The 21,588-nt window shown below is 35.3% G+C and overlaps 1 protein-coding gene across 5 annotated transcripts in view; it reads right to left on the reverse strand.

The window, feature by feature from the left end:
* The window catches only part of CTTNBP2 (cortactin binding protein 2), a 1,390,380-nt gene that overhangs the window by 1,154,409 nt on the left and 214,383 nt on the right, over window positions 1–21,588 (reverse strand). For all 5 annotated transcript variants that reach the window (XM_044088722.1, XM_044088723.1, XM_044088724.1 and 2 more), the window contains exon 2: window positions 7,658–7,765. In XM_044088722.1, coding sequence (XP_043944657.1) covers window positions 7,658–7,765 — 108 coding nt within the window. The remainder of the gene's footprint in view (window positions 1–7,657; window positions 7,766–21,588) is intronic.

Below are 21,588 nucleotides of genomic sequence, written 5' to 3' on the forward strand. Positions count from 1 at the left end.
CCTTGTGCAGGAATGCGAATATGACTCATTACCATTAGCCAGCCTACAGGAATGCGCACATGACTCATTACCATTGGCAATCTATATGAATGTGCACATGACTCATTACCATTAGCCACTCTAGATGCGCACATGATTCATTACTATTGGCCGCTCTACAGGAATGCCTCATCAACATTTGGTAGAAGCATGGGGGCAGCCCACCATGCTGATTCTACAGACCATGTAGAACAAATGAGATAGAACTGTCTATCTACCTCCAGCAGTAAAAATTCTGTGTTAGAACTTATCACAGGTTGCAGCCCTTTCTGAATTCCAGGTATAATGTTCTCATAATCCTGCAGCAATAATTTGTTTTGAATAATGTGCAAATGAATCCAGCAAATTTACAGAAAACCTACAATATCTTACTTGTGTATGTTAATTTCCCCCAGTTTCTTAAGCATTTACTTGTATGATCTTTGTAGATGAAAACAATTTTTTTGGGGGGACACAATGGCAACGGAAAACAAGCCTTTTAAGTTTTCATCCCCTGTAAATAAACAAAAAATACATCAGAACTATAGGCATTGCATTCACCAAAAGGAAGTGAAAGATGAGACTGTAACCTGCAGGAATATAACAAATGTCAAAGAACATTTTTGTCAATTTGTGTTTACTCATTTGCTAGAACTGTACTTTTTGAGTACCCTCAACTATTACAATCACTTAGTCACATACTACAAAAATTAGTAAACATTTCTAGAGTGTGTTGCTATCCTCTCCAACTTTTGGTAGAGTTTATCAGTTTCAGCATCCGATATGCACCTGTCTTCATTTTTCTGTCACTTGATACCTTCCATGTGTATGAAGGCTTCTGTCATACTTTCCATGTGTAAGAAGGCTTCTGTCATATTTCCTATCTTCCATATAATTTCCAATGAGCTTATGTTTCATTCACTTGCCTTACTGCACATGTTTCTGCTTTTTATCAGACATCAGTTGAATAGATCTTTCCTACTCATAATCCAGCCAAACATCCTTCTGACTTTGGTAACTGTACTTGAGATACAGACACACCAAACGTTTAACTCCACTTCTACTTTCCAAGCTATAATGTCCATTTCTACGCATGTCACCAAGGTGACAGCCTTTCACACAAATGTATTTCTTTACGATCATCCACTATGACCTTCAAAGCCTTCCTGATTGGATACTACAACCTGACATCACCAGTAGTCCAAAAGTGTAATTTTATATTTAATTAAGTACAGAAACAGGTTTTTGTGTTGTTGCAATGGATAAAAATAAATAGATTTATATTTCTTTGATGAAATTCTTCTAATTCCTACTTTCATACCTTTGAGTATTATTCTGTCCTTAACAGTCTCGTCCTAATTATATGCTGTGTGTAGCAAACCAGTTCACTAAAGTTCATGTGCTTGAATAATAACATTTGGCCAAGACGAACAGTCTTTAAAGATTGTCACAGGGGTCAAGCTTTTACCCTTTCCTTGAGGTGGAGGGGGCTTGCCCTCCAAAGAAAACTCCAGTGTGCATATCTTTTTGCAGAGTAATAAAGTCACTCTTTTTTTACACCTTACAAAACTACCACACATATGGACTCCAGGCCCTAGGTACCCCTTCTTAACTGTTTTTCATACCACTTATCCTGTACTTGCAAAATATATACTTTCGGGCATGATTAGCATTGTTAAAGTGTGCTGTATGTTCCTATCTAGTTTGTAGTCCTGAACTACATTATGTTATCATCATATTCCCCTCCCACTCTGGTACCCCTTACTGTAAATATTGGAGTTATTCATCAAACTTAGATACATGTATGCAAGGCTATCTAGGACCTCTTTGTCTCTGAGTGCTGATGTTACTAATATATCCCCATTTACACTTAAGATGCAAAACTTTCCCCATCAGCAATATCTGCCTTTTGCTAATAATTTATTTACCTCATTGGATCTTCATTCATGCATTCCATTTTTTTTTTTGGTAGTTTGTAACATAGTACCACTCATGTAAAGACATTTCCTTTTCCCCATTGCCAGCTACATTATCCTAGTCTTCAAACATTTTCTAACTTTTTTTCAAGGCCTGCAATAATGTCTTGCCAGAAAAGACAACAAATCTCCTCAGTGGTGAAAAAAATAAAAACCAAAACTGAAAACACACCACTGGAAACAATTCTCATCAGGACCTAATTTATTAAAGAAAGTTAAATGCTTTCATATATTAAAAGACTTCTTAGAACTAATAATACAGATCAGCAAGAGCACTTATAACATCACGTGGTCATAAATTCCAATAAAAATAAAGAAAAACCCACAATAAAATAATAAAACATAATAATAATATAGTGAAGTATGATCTGGTAAAACATTATATATAAATGTTCTTTAAAATGCTTAATATATTAATCAAATTAAAAAATACAGTGCCACTGCTAAAAGTTCTAAGGTGCGAATTACAGAGGTCCTATCATTACTCCCCGAAGATTGTGAGGCATTTAATTTAATTTTCTGCACTAATGCTCTGTGTTCTAACTTTGATTCACACTTTTCACCCCTTAAATGTATTTTACATATTCCAAAATAAAGAAAATAAAAGAGAAGAAAAGAAACTTATTAAAAGATTTACAACACTTAGAATATTTTGCCATGTCACTTGCGTGTTTCAAAATTATCCTACTAAGGTTCCTTTTCATTTTTCCAAAATAAAAACATTCACAAGATAAATATGTTGTAAGGAATTCCATTCCCATTACTGTATATAATCTCATAATAATCTTGCACTATAACTAATGTAGGGTCATTGAAGTATTTGCAAACTGCATTTTCCACATGTGTACATTTTTTATTCAACACTTTCCATCCTGGTGTTTTTTTCTACTAGTTGTTTCAAATTGTAGTTCTTTCTACAAGTAAAAGTTGGACACCTGCCTACCCTAATAAAGATGCCCTCATTTAAGGAAATATTCTAATTCTTCCTGATTATATCAGCTACAGCTGTTTATTTCATACTATAAGTAAACGCCATGTATTTCATCACATTTGCTTTACTTTTTATTGTTGCTGTCAACCTGTAGGTTAATAAAACAAAAGTAGTCATCTATTTTCAAATCAGAGCAAAATATTGTTTCTACTTTCTACTACTTCCATTTGTATCTCATTCCACATCTCGTTATGATAGTCTCTTTGCTTTAACATTCATTTTAATTTGATCAAGTCCTCTAAAAATGTATCATCTTTAGCTACAAGTCTGGAAATACAAATAATTTGATATTTCACTAAACTGCATTTCTGAAACATTGGATGACAACTAGAGTAATGTAAATACACATTTCTAAAGTTGTTTTCTTGTATAAGCTAGCTTCAAAACAACCATCAACAGAGTCTTATAAATATCATTACATCTAAAAAATTAATATTGAAATAATCACCAGTCAACATAAATTTCAACTACCCAGTGTCTTTGTATGTAAAAATTCATAAACTGTCATCAATTCAGTATGGCCTGCTATTCATATGAAAAAATATCACCCAGAAAAAAAACACTTTTACTTTCACAAATAATGGTAATACAGTAGACCCCATTGCTCCACAAGAAATCTTTGTAAAAGTCTCCTTCAAAGTGTAAAAAAAATGTATTTTTAAAACTATGTCCATAAATTGGACTATTAAAGAAATGTCTGAATTTGAAAGTGTAGAACCAACAAAAAATGACTTCAGAATAATTGTAAACAGATGGTTCAAACCAATGTAACAAGAAGTTGATCCGGATTAGTCTGTTTTAGACATAAGACTGAGAAAGTGCCAGAAGTAGTTTAAAATGTATTCCTTGATGTGATGTCCCTACTCTGGCCCAGAGATCAAGGAGTCTCAATCCTCACCATTGACACCAGTGAGGGATGTTCGCTTGGAACAAAGATAGAGGCACACAGTATTTCCAGATACAGCTCTCTCCACTAAGCACAATATCCATTAAGAGCATACAAGGAACACATTCCCACCCTAGGCCTGGGTTTCCCTCTCTCTCACCAGGCCCCCAAATAAGACTCCCCACTGACACAGCTGTAGAGTTGAGTTCTTAGCTGAGTGCTCCAAGCCAAGTCCTCCACCACTCTCTCTGTGAAACCAGTGCACTGTGTCCCTGCTCCAAGTAGCTGACACACACGCTGTCTGAGATTTGATTCACAGACACACACACACACACACACACACACACACACACACACACACACCTGGGAAAGGTTGGCACAGATTCACCACCTATGCCTCCTCTGCCCAGACTACACGGTAGGTACTGCCACCAGAATACTCCAAAGCCAGCTACTGTAAGGCTCTTACCAGGGTATCCAATTATACTCAGTAAAATAAATACTAATACAAATGGTACTGTTTGACCAATGCAGCAAGGCTTTCAGAAGTGGCCACAATGTCACCAAATAAATACAAGTACTCTCAAAAATTAAACTATTCTCTAAAAGACCAGCCACAATGAAAAGTTTAAATATATGTAAAAATAAATAATAAAAGATCACGCAAATACTAAAAATCTATTTACAGTAAACACCAGAGTGTCAAACACAGGAAATATTAAAAATAACACAGATGGAAAGATTCACAAACTTGCAGAAAAAACAATACTTAACTAATCTCACTATATTTTCCTGACTAATCTAAAGAATTACTGTCCCCGAGTTCACTTACTAGAGTACGGCAAGATGATGTGGGTGAGTGGTCTTCCTTCTTGTCAGGTTTCACAAACAGACTGCCCTGAGACTCCTGTCTCATCTAGTATTAAAACAACACTTCAATGCTGGATTACAGAATGACATCATATACATTTGGTCATCTGACTCTGGTTTCCACACTACCCCCTTTACTAGAAACTGAACCAGAATCTAGCACCTATGTGTCATAATACACACACAAAGAGCTTTGCTAAGATGTGTTATAGCATCTGGAAGCTATAAAACCATTTCAAAAACTTCCACTCTTTCAGGTTAGGTTAGCAATTAGTTCACCTCTAAGGACAGTACAGTAGAATCAGTAGTCCTGGTTTTCACAGACATTTTGTCTCTGGCAGCAATCAGAACTGTAAGATACAATATTTATGGCCTATACCAGATAATTTAATTTCAGACTATTTTTCAAAGTTAGCTGGACTGAGATTAACCTCTTCTCTTCCAGTATCCCCTGTTACAATATATTCATTTCAACAGTTACAATACAGTCTGGCATACAGGTGTACTTCTTTTCTGTCCAGCAGGACCCACTGTTGGTACATTTTTAACATAAGTAGTTTTGCATACACATTTTCAACACAAGCACCTGTAGAAATCAATTTGATATACAAATGACATATAATTCTTTACAAAACTCCAGCTAGCTATACTGCAATATGTTACACATCCACTGTCCTACTTCTCCTGGCATAGCTGGCAATACTTCATATCATCACACTTGACATTAAGAAAACTATTCAATTATTTATCTATATTTAATGACAGTGTTTCCATTTTTGATCCATTAGCTGAAAATATCAGCCTGAGTGGTGAATCTACTACACTCTTGTATAGTTTTGGTACATGAAATATTCATTTCATTTTCTGAAACTACTTGATAAATGCTGTTGTCCATTAATAGACTAAGCATCCTGTTGCAGTAATCAATGTGTTCCATTAAAATAATACCTTTACCCCTTATCAGGTTTAATAATCTGAACAGATTTATCAGTAGAGAGATACAGTAACACATTTTTATCAGCTGTTAAATTATGATAACATCTTCCTGTTTTTATAATTACATTTCTAAAACCTCTGCAGCAGCTACAATGTCTGGGCCCTTTTTTTTAATATGGTGGTCCCAAAGTCTGCCAAATTAATTTAAATGCAATGCCGGCATATTCAAAATGCCTAACACTGCAGAGATACTAAATCTTTTTCAATCTAGCTGCAAAGTTAATGCTGACAAGCTAGTCTCTGAATAGGTACAGACTTCCCTTAAAATATTCTGGTTTTATTCTAAGACCAGTTGCCCTTTTCTCATTCCAGTAAAATGCTCCCAGAACAATTGAACATGGTAAAATCCTAAATGCCCCTATGATCTCTGCAGCCATTATCCATAGCCGTAGCATTTGTTAATGACAATCCTTTTTTTATTTATTGGTTTCTTTACTTGCAGTTTCAGATATCTGAGTTATGTTGTCTTGTAGATGACTTTTTCACTAGCTACAATGTAACATGCATCTTGATACAGTGTATTCTTGCTGATTTCTTCACTAGCTACAATGTAACATGCATCTTGATACAGTGTATTCTTGGTGATTTCTTCACTAGCTACAATGTAACATGCATCTTGATACAGTGTATTCTTGGTGATTTCTTCACTAGCTACAATGTAACATGCATCTTGATACAGTGTATTCTTGCTGATTTCTTCACTAGCTACAATGTAACATGCATCTTGATACAGTGTATTCTTGCTGATTTCTTCACTAGCTACAATGTAACATGCATCTCTCGCATATTTTCTGCTCATTTTCTTTTTACTGTTTAACACAATAAGCTTTATTCCCACAGCTACTATGAAGAAACCCATTTCAGAAAAGAAGGAAAAGGAATAAACAATGAAATCAATTATTCAAATGAAGGTACTAGAAAAAAAATGGCTAAAGCTTCTACAAGTAAAATTAATTGCTATGTATGGCATATCTGAACTTCCTTGATACTCAGCAATTTCAGACTTCTACACAGCAAAATGGGTCCATTTCAACTTGTTACATTGATTCTACAAACCTCTGTTGACAAAGCTTGCAGGTATTATATAACTATGGGTACAGACCTACAATAGATCATTATTATTGGATCCTTTGTGAATCCCATAACACCCTTCTGTGTTACATCCATCCACATTTGTTTTGTTTTCAAATTCTAAACAGCATCTTGTCTTAGAATGTTAGGGGTGTGGCAAAGGGTGGGTTGATACTTATGGAGAAATAGGTAGGCTGGGTTTCAAACCTCCCCAGTGTTAGGAAAGGTAAAGAAATGGCTGCCTACTATTGTCAGTCTACCTTTAGTTTGTTGACTTAGCACAGGTTAAGCAGATGGTAAGGCCTAGAGACCAGACTGTGCCTAGAAACAGGAAATGGTGAAATGAAGCCAGGATAACTTCTTTGCAATCAAAACAGATGACTTGGTTTGTTCTTTCTTACATCATGTCTGCTTGCCCATCCCGATTACTTAATATAAGGTAACTGGAACAACTATGTTCTGTAGCAGTACCCAGATCATAGCAAAACCAAATTACCAAAATAATTCCATTACATTGTAAATTCCTGACAGAGGAGCTCTGCCTTTCTCCACATACTGTCAGGATAATAAGCAAGACTGCAGCTAGTTAATACCAGAAAAATATAACTAATCTAAACACACAGATGCAAAATAATTTCTTTAATAACAAGAAAATCTGTTTCCTAAACACTATACCTGCAATCCTACTTGATGAAGATCTGCACTCTTTCCTCAGTTTATTGTAATGATTTTCATAGTCTTCATATGCAAAGTCAAACTATTGTCTGATCCAAAAACATTGAGTTCTGGGTAAAGACATAAGAAGACGTCTCAAAATAATGAAATCAAATGTTAACATATATAACTTACTCTTAAGGCTTCAATTACAAGATCTCTGGCTTCGAGTTCCCCTTCCATGATGCTAAGAAGTGTGAGCAGTTCTGGTCTGCTTAAGTTATCCATGTCAAAATCGCTTTTCTGTAAAACATGAATGAAAAATGGAATGCTGATTTATTGCCTGATTTACTTTATCACTTCATTTAAGTTTTAATATATGTTGTTTGATACACTCAGTTGAAAACAACAAATGCCTTTGAAGTAGTTACCTCTTTACTGCTAACAACGTGGTTCTAAGTCAGCCAATATGAAGCAAGATTTACAAAGGCTAACATTTCTGAGCATACAAATAGTTTTAATATAGGATTATAACATTAACAACCTGCATGCACAGAATGCAGTCACTAAACAACAAGGCAAACACCTACTGCAAATGGTACATGTAGTACAGATCAATTTGGGAAAAGTTCAAAGTGCTACAGCAAGCATAAACGTTTTACCCATCAAAAATAAATAAAAACTATTAATAAAACAAACACCAGCATAACATACTGTGTCCCTAATGAGACATACAAAAAAACCCTCTGATTCTGGAAAGATCATCTCTCAGAGGTCTTGACTGACTGTTTTCCGCTTCTCGTGTTCCAAAGAAATTAAAATTGTGTGGTGAATCGGATTAAAAATTCTTACAAGAATAAAAATTGCAGCTAGACAGAACTGCTTAAACGTGGGTATTTTAGCAAGCATGGGACAGGGAGAAAAAGAGAGTGACACACAACGTCAAACTAGCAAAGAGAGAAAGTGAAACTAGCTGACAAATGAAAATTTTTCTTAATGTAAAACTGATAAAAGATAAGAACCACCATATTATCAGCAAGCCCAAGATGATGTAGCTTGACTGAAGGAGATACAAGCAAATTAAAATAAAGTACTGAATAAACCAATTTGTGGATGAAAGGAGCAGCAGGAATACATAGGCTCACAGGTGAATACTAACCTAACTACACAGAAAGACTATGTGAAAAGTAGCCAATAACCTTAGATCAGAATCAAACTCTGCACCTTGTATCTGTGAGGCAAAGACCTTAACCATTATGCCAAAGGCATTGACTGACAGCAGAATACAGTGAAAGAAAGGATGGTTATCATTAGGCCCGATAAAAATCTCAGAAAAAATACACAGGAAAGGACAGAAAAAGCAATACAAGAAAATGTAAATCTACTGACAGGCTACTCATAGGTTACTAGAGCTGACTTGTGGAAGTGCAGGATATGAAAATAACCAGAACCATCCTAGAAAGTTCAGTTGTACTTGTTCTTTACAGTGAAATCTGTTTATCCATTGAAAGTATCAGGCAAAACAGAAATAGAACAAAGATGAAATGAAGATGTTAAAAATGTTACTAGAGAAACCTGAAACTTACCGACTTGACTGAAGTATAAAAACATTAAAGCTATGCACAGAGAAGCAAAGAGATTAAGGACTGAATGGTTACTGTATTAGTTTTAGAATTACAACTCACTGAGAAACCAACTTGACAAGCAAAACTCAGCAAAGTTAGACTTCTCGATTGTTATTTTCCATTAGAAATCAAGACTGGGGCAGTTTTTAACTGTGTGCAGGCAGTGATTTCTTTCTTTTGGGAGGTCTCTTTTTTTTCATACACACATATACCCATAAATTACACTTGCACATTTTCTGCACTGCCCTGTACGAGACATTCCTCGTACAGATCACTGTGAATTATGATACAACAACAGTACACCCTGCTCTACTGGATACTACTTTTACATGACGCAGTAAGAAAGACAGTAACTCAGGACAGCCATGGCTACTAGGCAAGCTTTCTTTGAATACCACCATGATGTATCAAGGGGTGCACAAACATACACACTTCATTGAAGTAACTTACGATCAGTAACTGAAATTTAATTTCAACTCAAGTAAAAGGTAGCCCAGTGAAATAAGAAAATAACACAAAATCTTAACAAGAAGTGCTACATGTAATAAAACGCTATAATAAAAAAAAATCCTGCAAAAAAGAAAACAGGCCAGACACGGAGCTGAGAAAACACTGTAAAAGCAAAGGAACCACAGTAGGTAATCTACGAAGAATATTTAATAAGAAACGGATCCACAAAGCTTTCGTCCCTGTACAATCAGGAACTTCATCAGAATAAAGCTATTCTTGCAATTGATCAAATTTAAATAATGAAAATAGTCATAAAAACATGGATCTACGAACACATAAGAGACATAAAGAACAAAAAGGAGACCAATGCCCTGGCCAGGAATTCTCAGATCATATGTTTAAATTTATGATACTAGACGTAATTACGCCAGATGCAAGGGGAGGCCCTTGGGCTCTGATTTTAGAAAAGGAAGAAGCCCTTTGGCAATTAAAACTGAATGCTTTGCAATGGCCAGGCCTTAATGATTCATTTTCAATTGCATGTTCCTTAAAATTAAAAGCATTAGAGAGATGATTTTAAATGGTTTTATATAATTAGAATAAATTATTGTATCTTTGTTTCAAATGTTCATATTTAATATGTCTTTTATATTTATGTCGTGCTTATTTATTAAATATGTAATAAAGGGGAAGGGGGCATGTTTTTATGACCCTGTGACTGTTTTGATTATTTAAATTTGATCTATTGCAGGAATTGTTTTATTCTGATGAAGTCCCTGATTGTGCAGGGACAAAAGCTTTGTGGATCTTCGTAGATTACCTACTGTGGTTCCTTTGCTTTTACAGTGTGATCTCAGCTCCGAGTCTGTGCCTGTTTTCTTTTTTGCTGTGGTTTTTAGTGCTGTTTATTCACAAAAGAAATACTGGCTAAGGGCAAGCAAAGTTTTAACAAAACATAGCGACAAGCATTCCATTATGCATGTGTCTTCCAAGTGACTTAATTCATACTAATTCAAGTAATTCCTCAGGAAAACTGCAAGATACAAGAAGTCTCTCAGTGCAATTAAGCACAGGTCTAGAAATTAAGGAAAATTAGTTATAATTCTGGGATTCAGGATGATCTCTATGCCACAGTTAAACTCTGATCTACCAATAAACCAATACTCCATGGTAAAATGTACCGATATACACATGTACACATTTACACACACACACACACACACACACACACACACACACACACACACACACAAACACGCATGCACACACACATCTTTGTGCGTGTGTGTGTGTACTATTATGTATAAATATGTGTGCATATACATGTCTGGGTCATAAATTTCGTATATACAGACTATGGGAAGGGGGAAGACTGACATTCAGGGAACATGAGGGCAGACCTCCTGAACTGCACATTTTATTAGTTAATATGTTAGTTAAATGCGAGTAAATGTATACACATATATATATATATATATATATATATATATATATATATATATATATATATATACTTAGCACACACACACACACACACACACACACACACATGCAAATTTGTGTGTGCATACAAATATATACATAGATATATACATGTAATGTTTAGTTATACATATCTATATCTACACACACACACACACACACACACACACACACACACACACACACACGCACACACACACTAAGTTATTTCTTAATGGGCTTGTCAGAATAAGACTTGATCTAGTCACATAGAGCTTGGATACCACTGTAAGAAAAAAATAGTACTTGCACAGTAAAGCAGCTGACGTAAACACACAGCAGAATCCCAAAGCCATGCTGGCAAATTTACTTGCAACAGCCATACTTCATTATTCATTGACTTATTGACATATCCATAAATGTACCCCTCTATTTGTTCATTTGATAATTGAGCCAGTGAATTACCTTCTGGACTGTTTTCATGCAAGACCCAAGCCAAAAAAAAAAAAAAAACAGAAGACAAAAAGAGTAAAGCAGTTGGCTATACATATATGTGGGTCTACTTTCGTTGACCGAAAACACACATCTCCGAAAGTCACATCACGGACACCAACTCTCTGAAGCAACACTTTAACGAAACAGCAGACTACCAAAACACAGCTGTAAGAAACCTACACAGTGTGAATAAGGGCATTTACTCTTTTCCACACTGTGATGTGATCTCAGAGCTGGTATATATAATTTCAAAGGGTGCAGATAGGCTTGCTGCCCCTGCAAAAATGTGAGTGAGGGTTATTTTTGTGTAGTTTCTGTGTTTTGTACAGTTTTCTTTCGGTAGAATGCTGTTTCCTTAAAGTGACATTCTGGAGAGTTGGTGTCTGCAATGTGAGTTTTGGAGATGTGTGTTTTCAGTGAACAAAAGTAGACCCATATATGTAAGCAACTCACCATAAGCAAAACCAACTGCAAGTAGATGAACCTCAGAACAAGGAGGACACTTCACAGTTATGTCAGTACCTCCAAATATAAAACAATGTTCTATTTTTCTAAAAGTATCATTAAGAAGACATAAAAGAAGTGGAGAGAAAAATAGTTGGGAGTGAGCACTGTGAAAAATACAAAATATAGCAAACTATAGTGAAATATGCCACATTACTATTATAGCTCAGAGTAACTATACAGCTGAACATGTAACATGTCACTTAAAGGTAGGTTTTAAGACTACTGAGAATTATGGAAAATCTGGGGATTTTTTACTGGTTTCTGATTGGAGGCACAGTACAAAAATACAACGGCTGAAAGCAGCATATTACTGAGGAGCAAGAATGCTTGTATAATGTTTCTTCTACAATGATGATTTAAGTGCAACAAAAAAGAATAATAATTTGGTGAGATACTGCTAAAAATCTCAAGAAGACTTTTATCCTGAAAGCCAAAATGTGTTTTTTTAAAGACTGGGAAATGGATTGGGCTACTGAAGCATATATAAATAGTTAATATTGGAAAATACAATATTTGTCAGTGGCTGGCTAGCTGATATTTAGAATGTCAACACTGGAAGGTCACCAGTGTCAGGTAATGTTGGTTAGGCTCTGAGAAGGACAACAAGTTGCGTGTTGTGTTTTCATCAATTTTTTCTCCAACTTCTATAAGTGCGTGCATTCTCAGAGCTAGCATATGTCAGGGGTTTGGCTGCTTACCCTCATGTCGGGGGTGTTGATGGGCATGACCTCTGCAAAATAAAAATGGTGTAGTCACTTCCTAGGGTTTAGATGTGATGAAGTTGAATAACTGATCTTTGAATAAAGAGGTATGATTATATAAAGTGAATTCCTTAGTACACTAATAATACTAACAAGACAGATAAAATGGAAGGTTTTATTGAGCAGCAGGACAATGCACTATAAACGGCAGTTACTCCTCCTTCATATTTCTAAATAAAGGATCACACAGTAGTTTGTTAAAAGCAATGAACTGGGCACTAGGATAATGTATGGTAGAAAAGTGACTGTGCAAGCTTAAGGCAGTAAAAGTTACAGCTTATTGTTTAACCACTCTGGTCAAAGTAGCCAGAGAAAGGGGGGTACAAAATATTATGCCCAAATGAAAATAAATGCATGGGTCCTGCATAGCTACCAGAACATGAATAAGCAGAGCTACATATCTGACTTCATCTTGCACAGTTAAGAAAAGAATGACTGTGTGGTTTTGATTTATTTTTGTGTTGTAGACAGTGAACCAGAGCTCAAGAGTTGGGTGACCCCAGCTGAACTGAACTTTCAAGGGCTTGCAGAGAAAGGCAGCTTTGAAAATAACAGTAGCAGCTGTGAACAGAAAAAAAATATTCTGGGAGCAGATATGAGCAGTATTACTTGTACAGTCCATGCAGAAAAGAGGGCCGTGGATCTAGCAGCATTGTGGGACGTTCGTGATGACAGGTGGGTGATGCTGATGTTCTGTAACAAAATTAACGTTACACAAGCAAATGTCGAGGAAAATGGGATCTCCCCCATCAGCTCATTAAATAACATGATGTAATTAAACCAAATGGGATCTCCCCCATCAGCTCATTAAATAACATGATGTAATTAAACCAAATGGGATCTCACCCATCAGCTCATTAAATAACATGATGTAATTAAACCAAATGGGATCTCACCCATCAGCTCATTAAATAACATGATGTAATTAAACCAAATGGGATCTCACCCATCAGCTCATTAAATAACATGATGTAATTAAACCAAATGGGATCTCACTCATCAGCTCATTAAATAACATGATGTAATTAAACCAAATGGGATCTCACCCATCAGCTCATTAAATAACATGATGTAATTAAACCAAATGGGATCTCCCCCATCAGCTCATTAAATAACATGATGTAATTAAACCAAATGGGATCTCACCCATCAGCTCATTAAATAACATGAGGTAATTAAACCAAATGGGATCTCACCCATCAGCTCATTAAATAACATGATGTAATTAAACCAAATGGGATCTCACCCATCAGCTCATTAAATAACATGATGTAATTAAACCACATAGGATCTCACCCATCATGTCATTAAATAACATGATGTAATTAAACCAAATGGGATCTCCCCCATCAGCTCATTAAATAACGTGATGTAATTAAACCACATGGGATCTCACCCATCAGCTCATTAAATAACATGATGTAATTAAACCACATGGGATCTCACCCATCAGCTCATTAAATAACATGATGTAATTAAACCACATGGGATCTCACCCATCAGCTCATTAAATAACATGACGTAATTAAACCAAATGGGATCTCACCCATCAGCTCATTAAATAACATGATGTAATTAAACCAAATGGGATCTCACCCATCAGCTTATTAAATAACATGAGGTAATTAAACCAAATGGGATCTCACCCATCAGCTCATTAAATAACATGATGTAATTAAACCAAATGGGATCTCACCCATCAGCTCATTAAATAACATGATGTAATTAAACCAAATGGGATCTCACCCATCAGCTCATTAAATAACATGATGTAATTAAACCAAATGGGATCTCACCCATCAGCTCATTAAATAACATGATGTAATTAAACCAAATGGGATCTCACCCATCAGCTCATTAAATAACATGATGTAATTAAACCACATGGGATCTCACCCATCAGCTCATTAAATAACATGATGTAATTAAACCACATGGGATCTCACCCATCAGCTCATTAAATAACATGATGTAATTAAACCAAATGGGATATCCCCCATCAGCTCATTAAATAATGTGATGTAATTAAACCAAATGGGATCTCACCCATCAGCTCATTAAATAACATGATGTAATTAAACAAAATGGGATCTCAACCATCAGCTCATTAAATAACATGATGTAATTAAACCACATGGGATCTCACCCATCAGCTCATTAAATAACATGATGTAATTAAACCAAATGGGATCTCACCCATCAGCTCATTAAATAACATGATGTAATTAAACCAAATGGGATCTCCCCCATCAGCTCATTAAATAACATGATGTAATTAAACCAAATGGGATCTCACCCATCAGCTCATTAAATAACATGAGGTAATTAAACCAAATGGGATCTCACCCATCAGCTCATTAAATAACATGATGTAATTAAACCAAATGGAATCTCACCCATCAGCTCATTAAATAACATGATGTAATTAAACCACATAGGATCTCACCCATCATGTCATTAAATAACATGATGTAATTAAACCAAATGGGATCTCCCCCATCAGCTCATTAAATAACGTGATGTAATTAAACCAAATGGGATCTCACCCATCAGCTCATTAAATAACATGATGTAATTAAACCAAATGGGATCTCACCCATCAGCTCATTAAATAACATGATGTAATTAAACCACATAGGATCTCACCCATCATGTCATTAAATAATGTGATGTAATTAAACCAAATGGGATCTCACCCATCAGCTCATTAAATAACATGATGTAATTAAACCACATGGGATCTCACCCATCAGCTCATTAAATAACATGATGTAATTAAACCACATGGGATCTCACCCATCAGCTCATTAAATAACATGATGTAATTAAACCAAATGGGATCTCACCCATCAGCTCATTAAATAACATGATGTAATTAAACCAAATGGGATCTCACCCATCAGCTTATTAAATAACATGAGGTAATTAAACCAAATGGGATCTCACCCATCAGCTCATTAAATAACATGATGTAATTAAACCAAACACCCATCAGCTCATTAAATAACATGATGTAATTAAACCAAATGGGATCTCCCCCATCAGCTCATTAAATAACATGATGTAATTAAACCACATGGGATCTCACCCATCAGCTCATTAAATAACATGATGTAATTAAACAACATGAGATCTCACCCATCAACTCATTAAATAACATGATGTAATTAAACCACATGGGATCTCACCCATCAGCTCATTAAATAACATGATGTAATTAAGCCAAATGTGATCTCACGCATCAGCTCATTAAATAACATGAAGTAATTAAACCAAATGGAATCTCCCCCATCAGCTTATTAAATAACATGAGGTAATTAAACCAAATGGAATCTCACCCATCAGCTTATTAAATAACATGAGGTAATTAAACCAAATGGGATCTCCCCCATCAGCTCATTAAATAACATGATGTAATTAAACCACATGGGATCTCACCCATCAGCTCATTAAATAACATGATGTAATTAAGCCAAATGTGATCTCACGCATCAGCTCATTAAATAACATGAAGTAATTAAACCAAATGGAATCTCCCCCATCAGCTTATTAAATAACATGAGGTAATTAAACCAAATGGGATCTCACCCATCAGCTTATTAAATAACATGAGGTAATTAAACCAAATGGGATCTCACCCATCAGCTCATTAAATAACATGATGTAATTAAACCAAATGGGATCTCCCCCATCAGCTCATTAAATAACATGATGTAATTAAACCAAATGGGATCTCACCCATCAGCTCATTAAATAACATGATGTAATTAAACCAAATGGGATCTCACCCATCAGCTCATTAAATAACATGATGTAATTAAACCAAATGGGATCTCACCCATCAGCTCATTAAATAACATGGTGTAATTAAACCAAATGGGATCTCACCCATCAACTCATTAAATAACATGATGTAATTAAACCAAATGGGATCTCACCCATCAGCTCATTAAATAACATGATGTAATTAAACCAAATGGGATCTCCCCCATCAGCTCATTAAATAACATGATGTAATTAAACCAAATGGGATCTCACCCATCAGCTCATTAAATAACATGAGGTAATTAAACCAAATGGGATCTCACCCATCAGCTCATTAAATAACATGATGTAATTAAACCAAATGGGATCTCACCCATCAGCTCATTAAATAACATGATGTAATTAAACCACATAGGATCTCACCCATCATGTCATTAAATAACATGATGTAATTAAACCAAATGTGATCTCCCCCATCAGCTCATTAAATATCGTGATGTAATTAAACCAAATGGGATCTCACCCATCAGCTCATTAAATAACATGATGTAATTAAACCAAATGGGATCTCACCCATCAGCTCATTAAATAACATGATGTAATTAAACCAAAAGGGGTCTCACCCATCAGCTCATTAAATAACATGATGTAATTAAACCAAATGGGATCTCCCCCATCAGCTCATTAAATAACATGATGTAATTAAACCACATGGGATCTCACCCATCAGCTCATTAAATAACATGATGTAATTAAACAGCATGGGATCTCACCCATCAGCTCATTAAATAACATGATGTAATTAAACCAAATGGCATCTCACCCATCAGCTTATTAAATAACATGAGGTAATTAAACCAAATGGGATCTCACCCATCAGCTCATTAAATAACATGATGTAATTAAACCAAAAGGGGTCTCACCCATCAGCTCATTAAATAACAGGATGTAATTAAACCAAATGGGATCTCCCCCATCAGCTCATTAAATACCATGATGTAATTAAACCACATGGGATCTCACCCATCAGCTCATTAAATAACATGATGCAATTAAACCACATGGGATCTCACCCATCAGCTCATTAAATAACATGATGTAATTAAACCACATGGGATCTCACCCATCAGCTCATTAAATAACATGATGTAATTAAACCACATGGGATCTCACCCATCAGCTCATTAAATAACATGATGTAATAAAACCAAATGGGATCTCACCCATCAGCTCATTAAATAACATGATGTAATTAAACCAAATGGGATCTCACCCATCAGCTTATTAAATAACATGAGGTAATTAAACCAAATGGGATCTCACCCATCAGCTCATTAAATAACATGATGTAATTAAACCAAACACCCATCAGCTCATTAAATAACATGATGTAATTAAACCAAATGGGATCTCCCCCATCAGCTCATTAAATAACATGATGCAATTAAACCACATGGGATCTCACCCATCAGCTCATTAAATAACATGATGTAATTAAACAACATGAGATCTCACCCATCAACTCATTAAATAACATGATGTAATTAAACCACATGGGATCTCACCCATCAGCTCATTAAATAACATGATGTAATTAAACCACATGGGATCTCACCCATCAGCTCATTAAATAACATGATGTAATTAAACCAAATGGGATCTCACCCATCAGCTCATTAAATAACATGATGTAATTAAACCAAATGGGATCTCACCCATCAGCTCATTAAATAACATGATGTAATTAAACCAAATGGGATCTCACCCATCAGCTTATTAAATAACATGAGGTAATTAAACCAAATGGGATCTCCCCCATCAGCTCATTAAATAACATGATGTAATTAAACCACATGGGATCTCACCCATCAGCTCATTAAATAACATGATGTAATTAAGCCAAATGTGATCTCACGCATCAGCTCATTAAATAACATGAAGTAATTAAACCAAATGGGATCTCCCCCATCAGCTCATTAAATAACATGATGTAATTAAACCAAATGGGATCTCACCCATCAGCTTATTAAATAACATGAGGTAATTAAACCAAATGGGATCTCACCCATCAGCTCATTAAATAACATGATGCAATTAAACCAAATGGGATCTCCCCCATCAGCTCATTAAATAACATGATGTAATTAAACCAAATGGGATCTCACCCATCAGCTCATTAAATAACATGATGTAATTAAACCAAATGGGATCTCACCCATCAGCTCATTAAATAACATGATGTAATTAAACCAAATGGGATCTCACCCATCAGCTCATTAAATAACGTGGTGTAATTAAACCAAATGGGATCTCCCCCATCAGCTCATTAAATATCGTGATGTAATTAAACCAAATGGGATCTCACCCATCAGCTCATTAAATAACATGATGTAATTAAACCAAATGGGATCTCACCCATCAGCTCATTAAATAACATTATGTAATTAAACCAAAAGGGGTCTCACCCATCAGCTCATTAAATAACATGATGTAATTAAACCAAATGGGATCTCCCCCATCAGCTCATTTAATAACATGATGTAATTAAACCACATGGGATCTCACCCATCAGCTCATTAAATAACATGATGTAATTAAACAACATGGGATCTCACCCATAAGCTCATTAAATAACATGATGTAATTAAACCAAATGGCATCTCACCCATCAGCTTATTAAATAACATGAGGTAATTAAACCAAATGGGATCTCACCCATCAGCTCATTAAATAACATGATGTAATTAAACCAAAAGGGGTCTCACCCATCAGCTCATTAAATAACATGATGTAATTAAACCACATAGGATCTCACCCATCATGTCATTAAATAACATGATGTAATTAAACCAAATGGGATCTCCCCCATCAGCTCATTAAATATCGTGATGTAATTAAACCAAATGGGATCTCACCCATCAGCTCTTAAATAACATGATGCAATTAAACCAAAAGGGGTCTCACCCATCAGCTCATTAAATAACATGATGTAATTAAACCAAATGGGATCTCCCCCATCAGCTCATTAAATACCATGATGTAATTAAACCACATGGGATCTCACCCATCAGCTCATTAAATAACATGATGTAATTAAACAACATGGGATCTCACCCATCAGCTCATTAAATAACATGATGTAATTAAACCACATGGGATCTCACCCATCAGCTCATTAAATAACATGATGTAATTAAACCACATGGGATCTCACCCATCAGCTCATTAAATAACATGATGTAATTAAACCAAATGGGATCTCACCCATCAGCTCATTAAATAACATGATGTAATTAAACCAAATGGGATCTCACCCATCAGCTCATTAAATAACATGATGTAATTAAACCAAATGGGATCTCACCCATCAGCTCATTAAATAACATGATGTAATTAAACCAAATGGGATCTCCCCCATCAGCTCATTAAATAACATGATGTAATTAAACCACATGTGATCTCACCCATCAGCTCATTAAATAACATGATGTAATTAAACAACATGGGATCTCACCCATCAGCTCATTAAATAACATGATGTAATTAAACCACATGGGATCTCACCCATCAGCTCATTAAATAACATGATGTAATTAAACCACATGGGATCTCACCCATCAGCTCATTAAATAACATGATGTAATTAAACCACACGGGATCTCACCCATCAGCTCATTAAATAACATGATGTAATTAAACCAAATGGCATCTCACCCAATCAGCTCATTAAATAACATGATGTAATTAAAACAAATGGGATCTCCCCCATCAGCTCATTAAATAACATGATGTAATTAAACCAAATGGGATCTCACCCATCAGCTCATTAAATAACATGATGTAATTAAACCACAGAATAGTATAGATTGATGAACTTTATCATATATTTTTCTTCAGATCTATAAAACTAACATGTCAAATAGTTTATACCCACAGAAATACACAGAAGGTCAGAGAAAGAAACCTGGGTAGTCATTCTGCTATACTGAGAATAGAACCTGGACTGTTTTGGACATGAAACTGCACTGTTTTACTTATTTGTTCTGCATTACTAGTTTTTTCTTTTGTTAAGAGCCATGTACAGCAAAGTAGTTATGAAGCCATGTGATAACTGATAGAAGAATCACCATCTCTGTCATAAACAGGATAATACTTGCTTAAGAGACAGGGACCAGCAAAAGGGAGAGAAGGAACAGGATTGTGAGCCTGTAAATGTTTCTAGGCAGCTTTAAGGTCAGTCACATCATGGTAACAATCAGATCTGTATAGAATAGTAAGACTGCATTTTTTATTATACTTTGTGGACTTAATGCTACAATATGAAATAGAGAAACCTTGAGAGGTAAGTAAAGTGTAACATTGGCAAAATGCACCAGAAGGAAAGGAAACGGAGAAATATGAAGCCTTTACAATGCATGTGGTACCTCAGGTAAGACTGCCTGTTGTAAGATTAAAGGAAATCACAATTCTCACAGTCTAAAAACACTGCACCCCTTTGCAAGGTATTTCAACAGTAATTCAGCTTATATGATAACATCACAAAGCAGTGAAATAGTGTCTCAGTTTTATATTTCTTTCAGACGGCTATTTTATATAGTTACTGGGTTAAAATTAGCAGATAAGGACTGGACAAATGCACATCATCAGATATGATCTGGAAAAGTACAAAAATGGGATATAACATAAATACAAGCTGTAGAAGAACCTGTTCATCTTATCCTAACTAAAGGAACTCACAAGCAGCTCATAAACCTACCTACCTATAGGTTTCCCAATCTATAAAAGCAGAGACGAGAAAAGGAAACAGAAAAAGCAGGTATAACAAAAGAAGTTACTAGTTATTTAAAACCAGATGCTATACCTATACAGTCAGATATACCAAAGAACAAGTCACTTTTAAGACAGTTAACAAAGCAAAACCACAAGACTAGGGACTTTAACTAAGAGGAGGTGTATGACATCATATGGGCAATAATGAGGTGTATGACATCATACGGGCAATAATGAAAAGGTAAAGTACAAATCGGTACATGCATTTTGCAGAAATTAGGCAATGCAAGCT

Source organism: Protopterus annectens, chromosome 11.part0, assembly GCF_019279795.1.
Source record: "Protopterus annectens isolate FY-2018-M chromosome 11.part0, PAN1.0, whole genome shotgun sequence".
Lineage (NCBI taxonomy): Eukaryota > Metazoa > Chordata > Ceratodontiformes > Protopteridae > Protopterus > Protopterus annectens.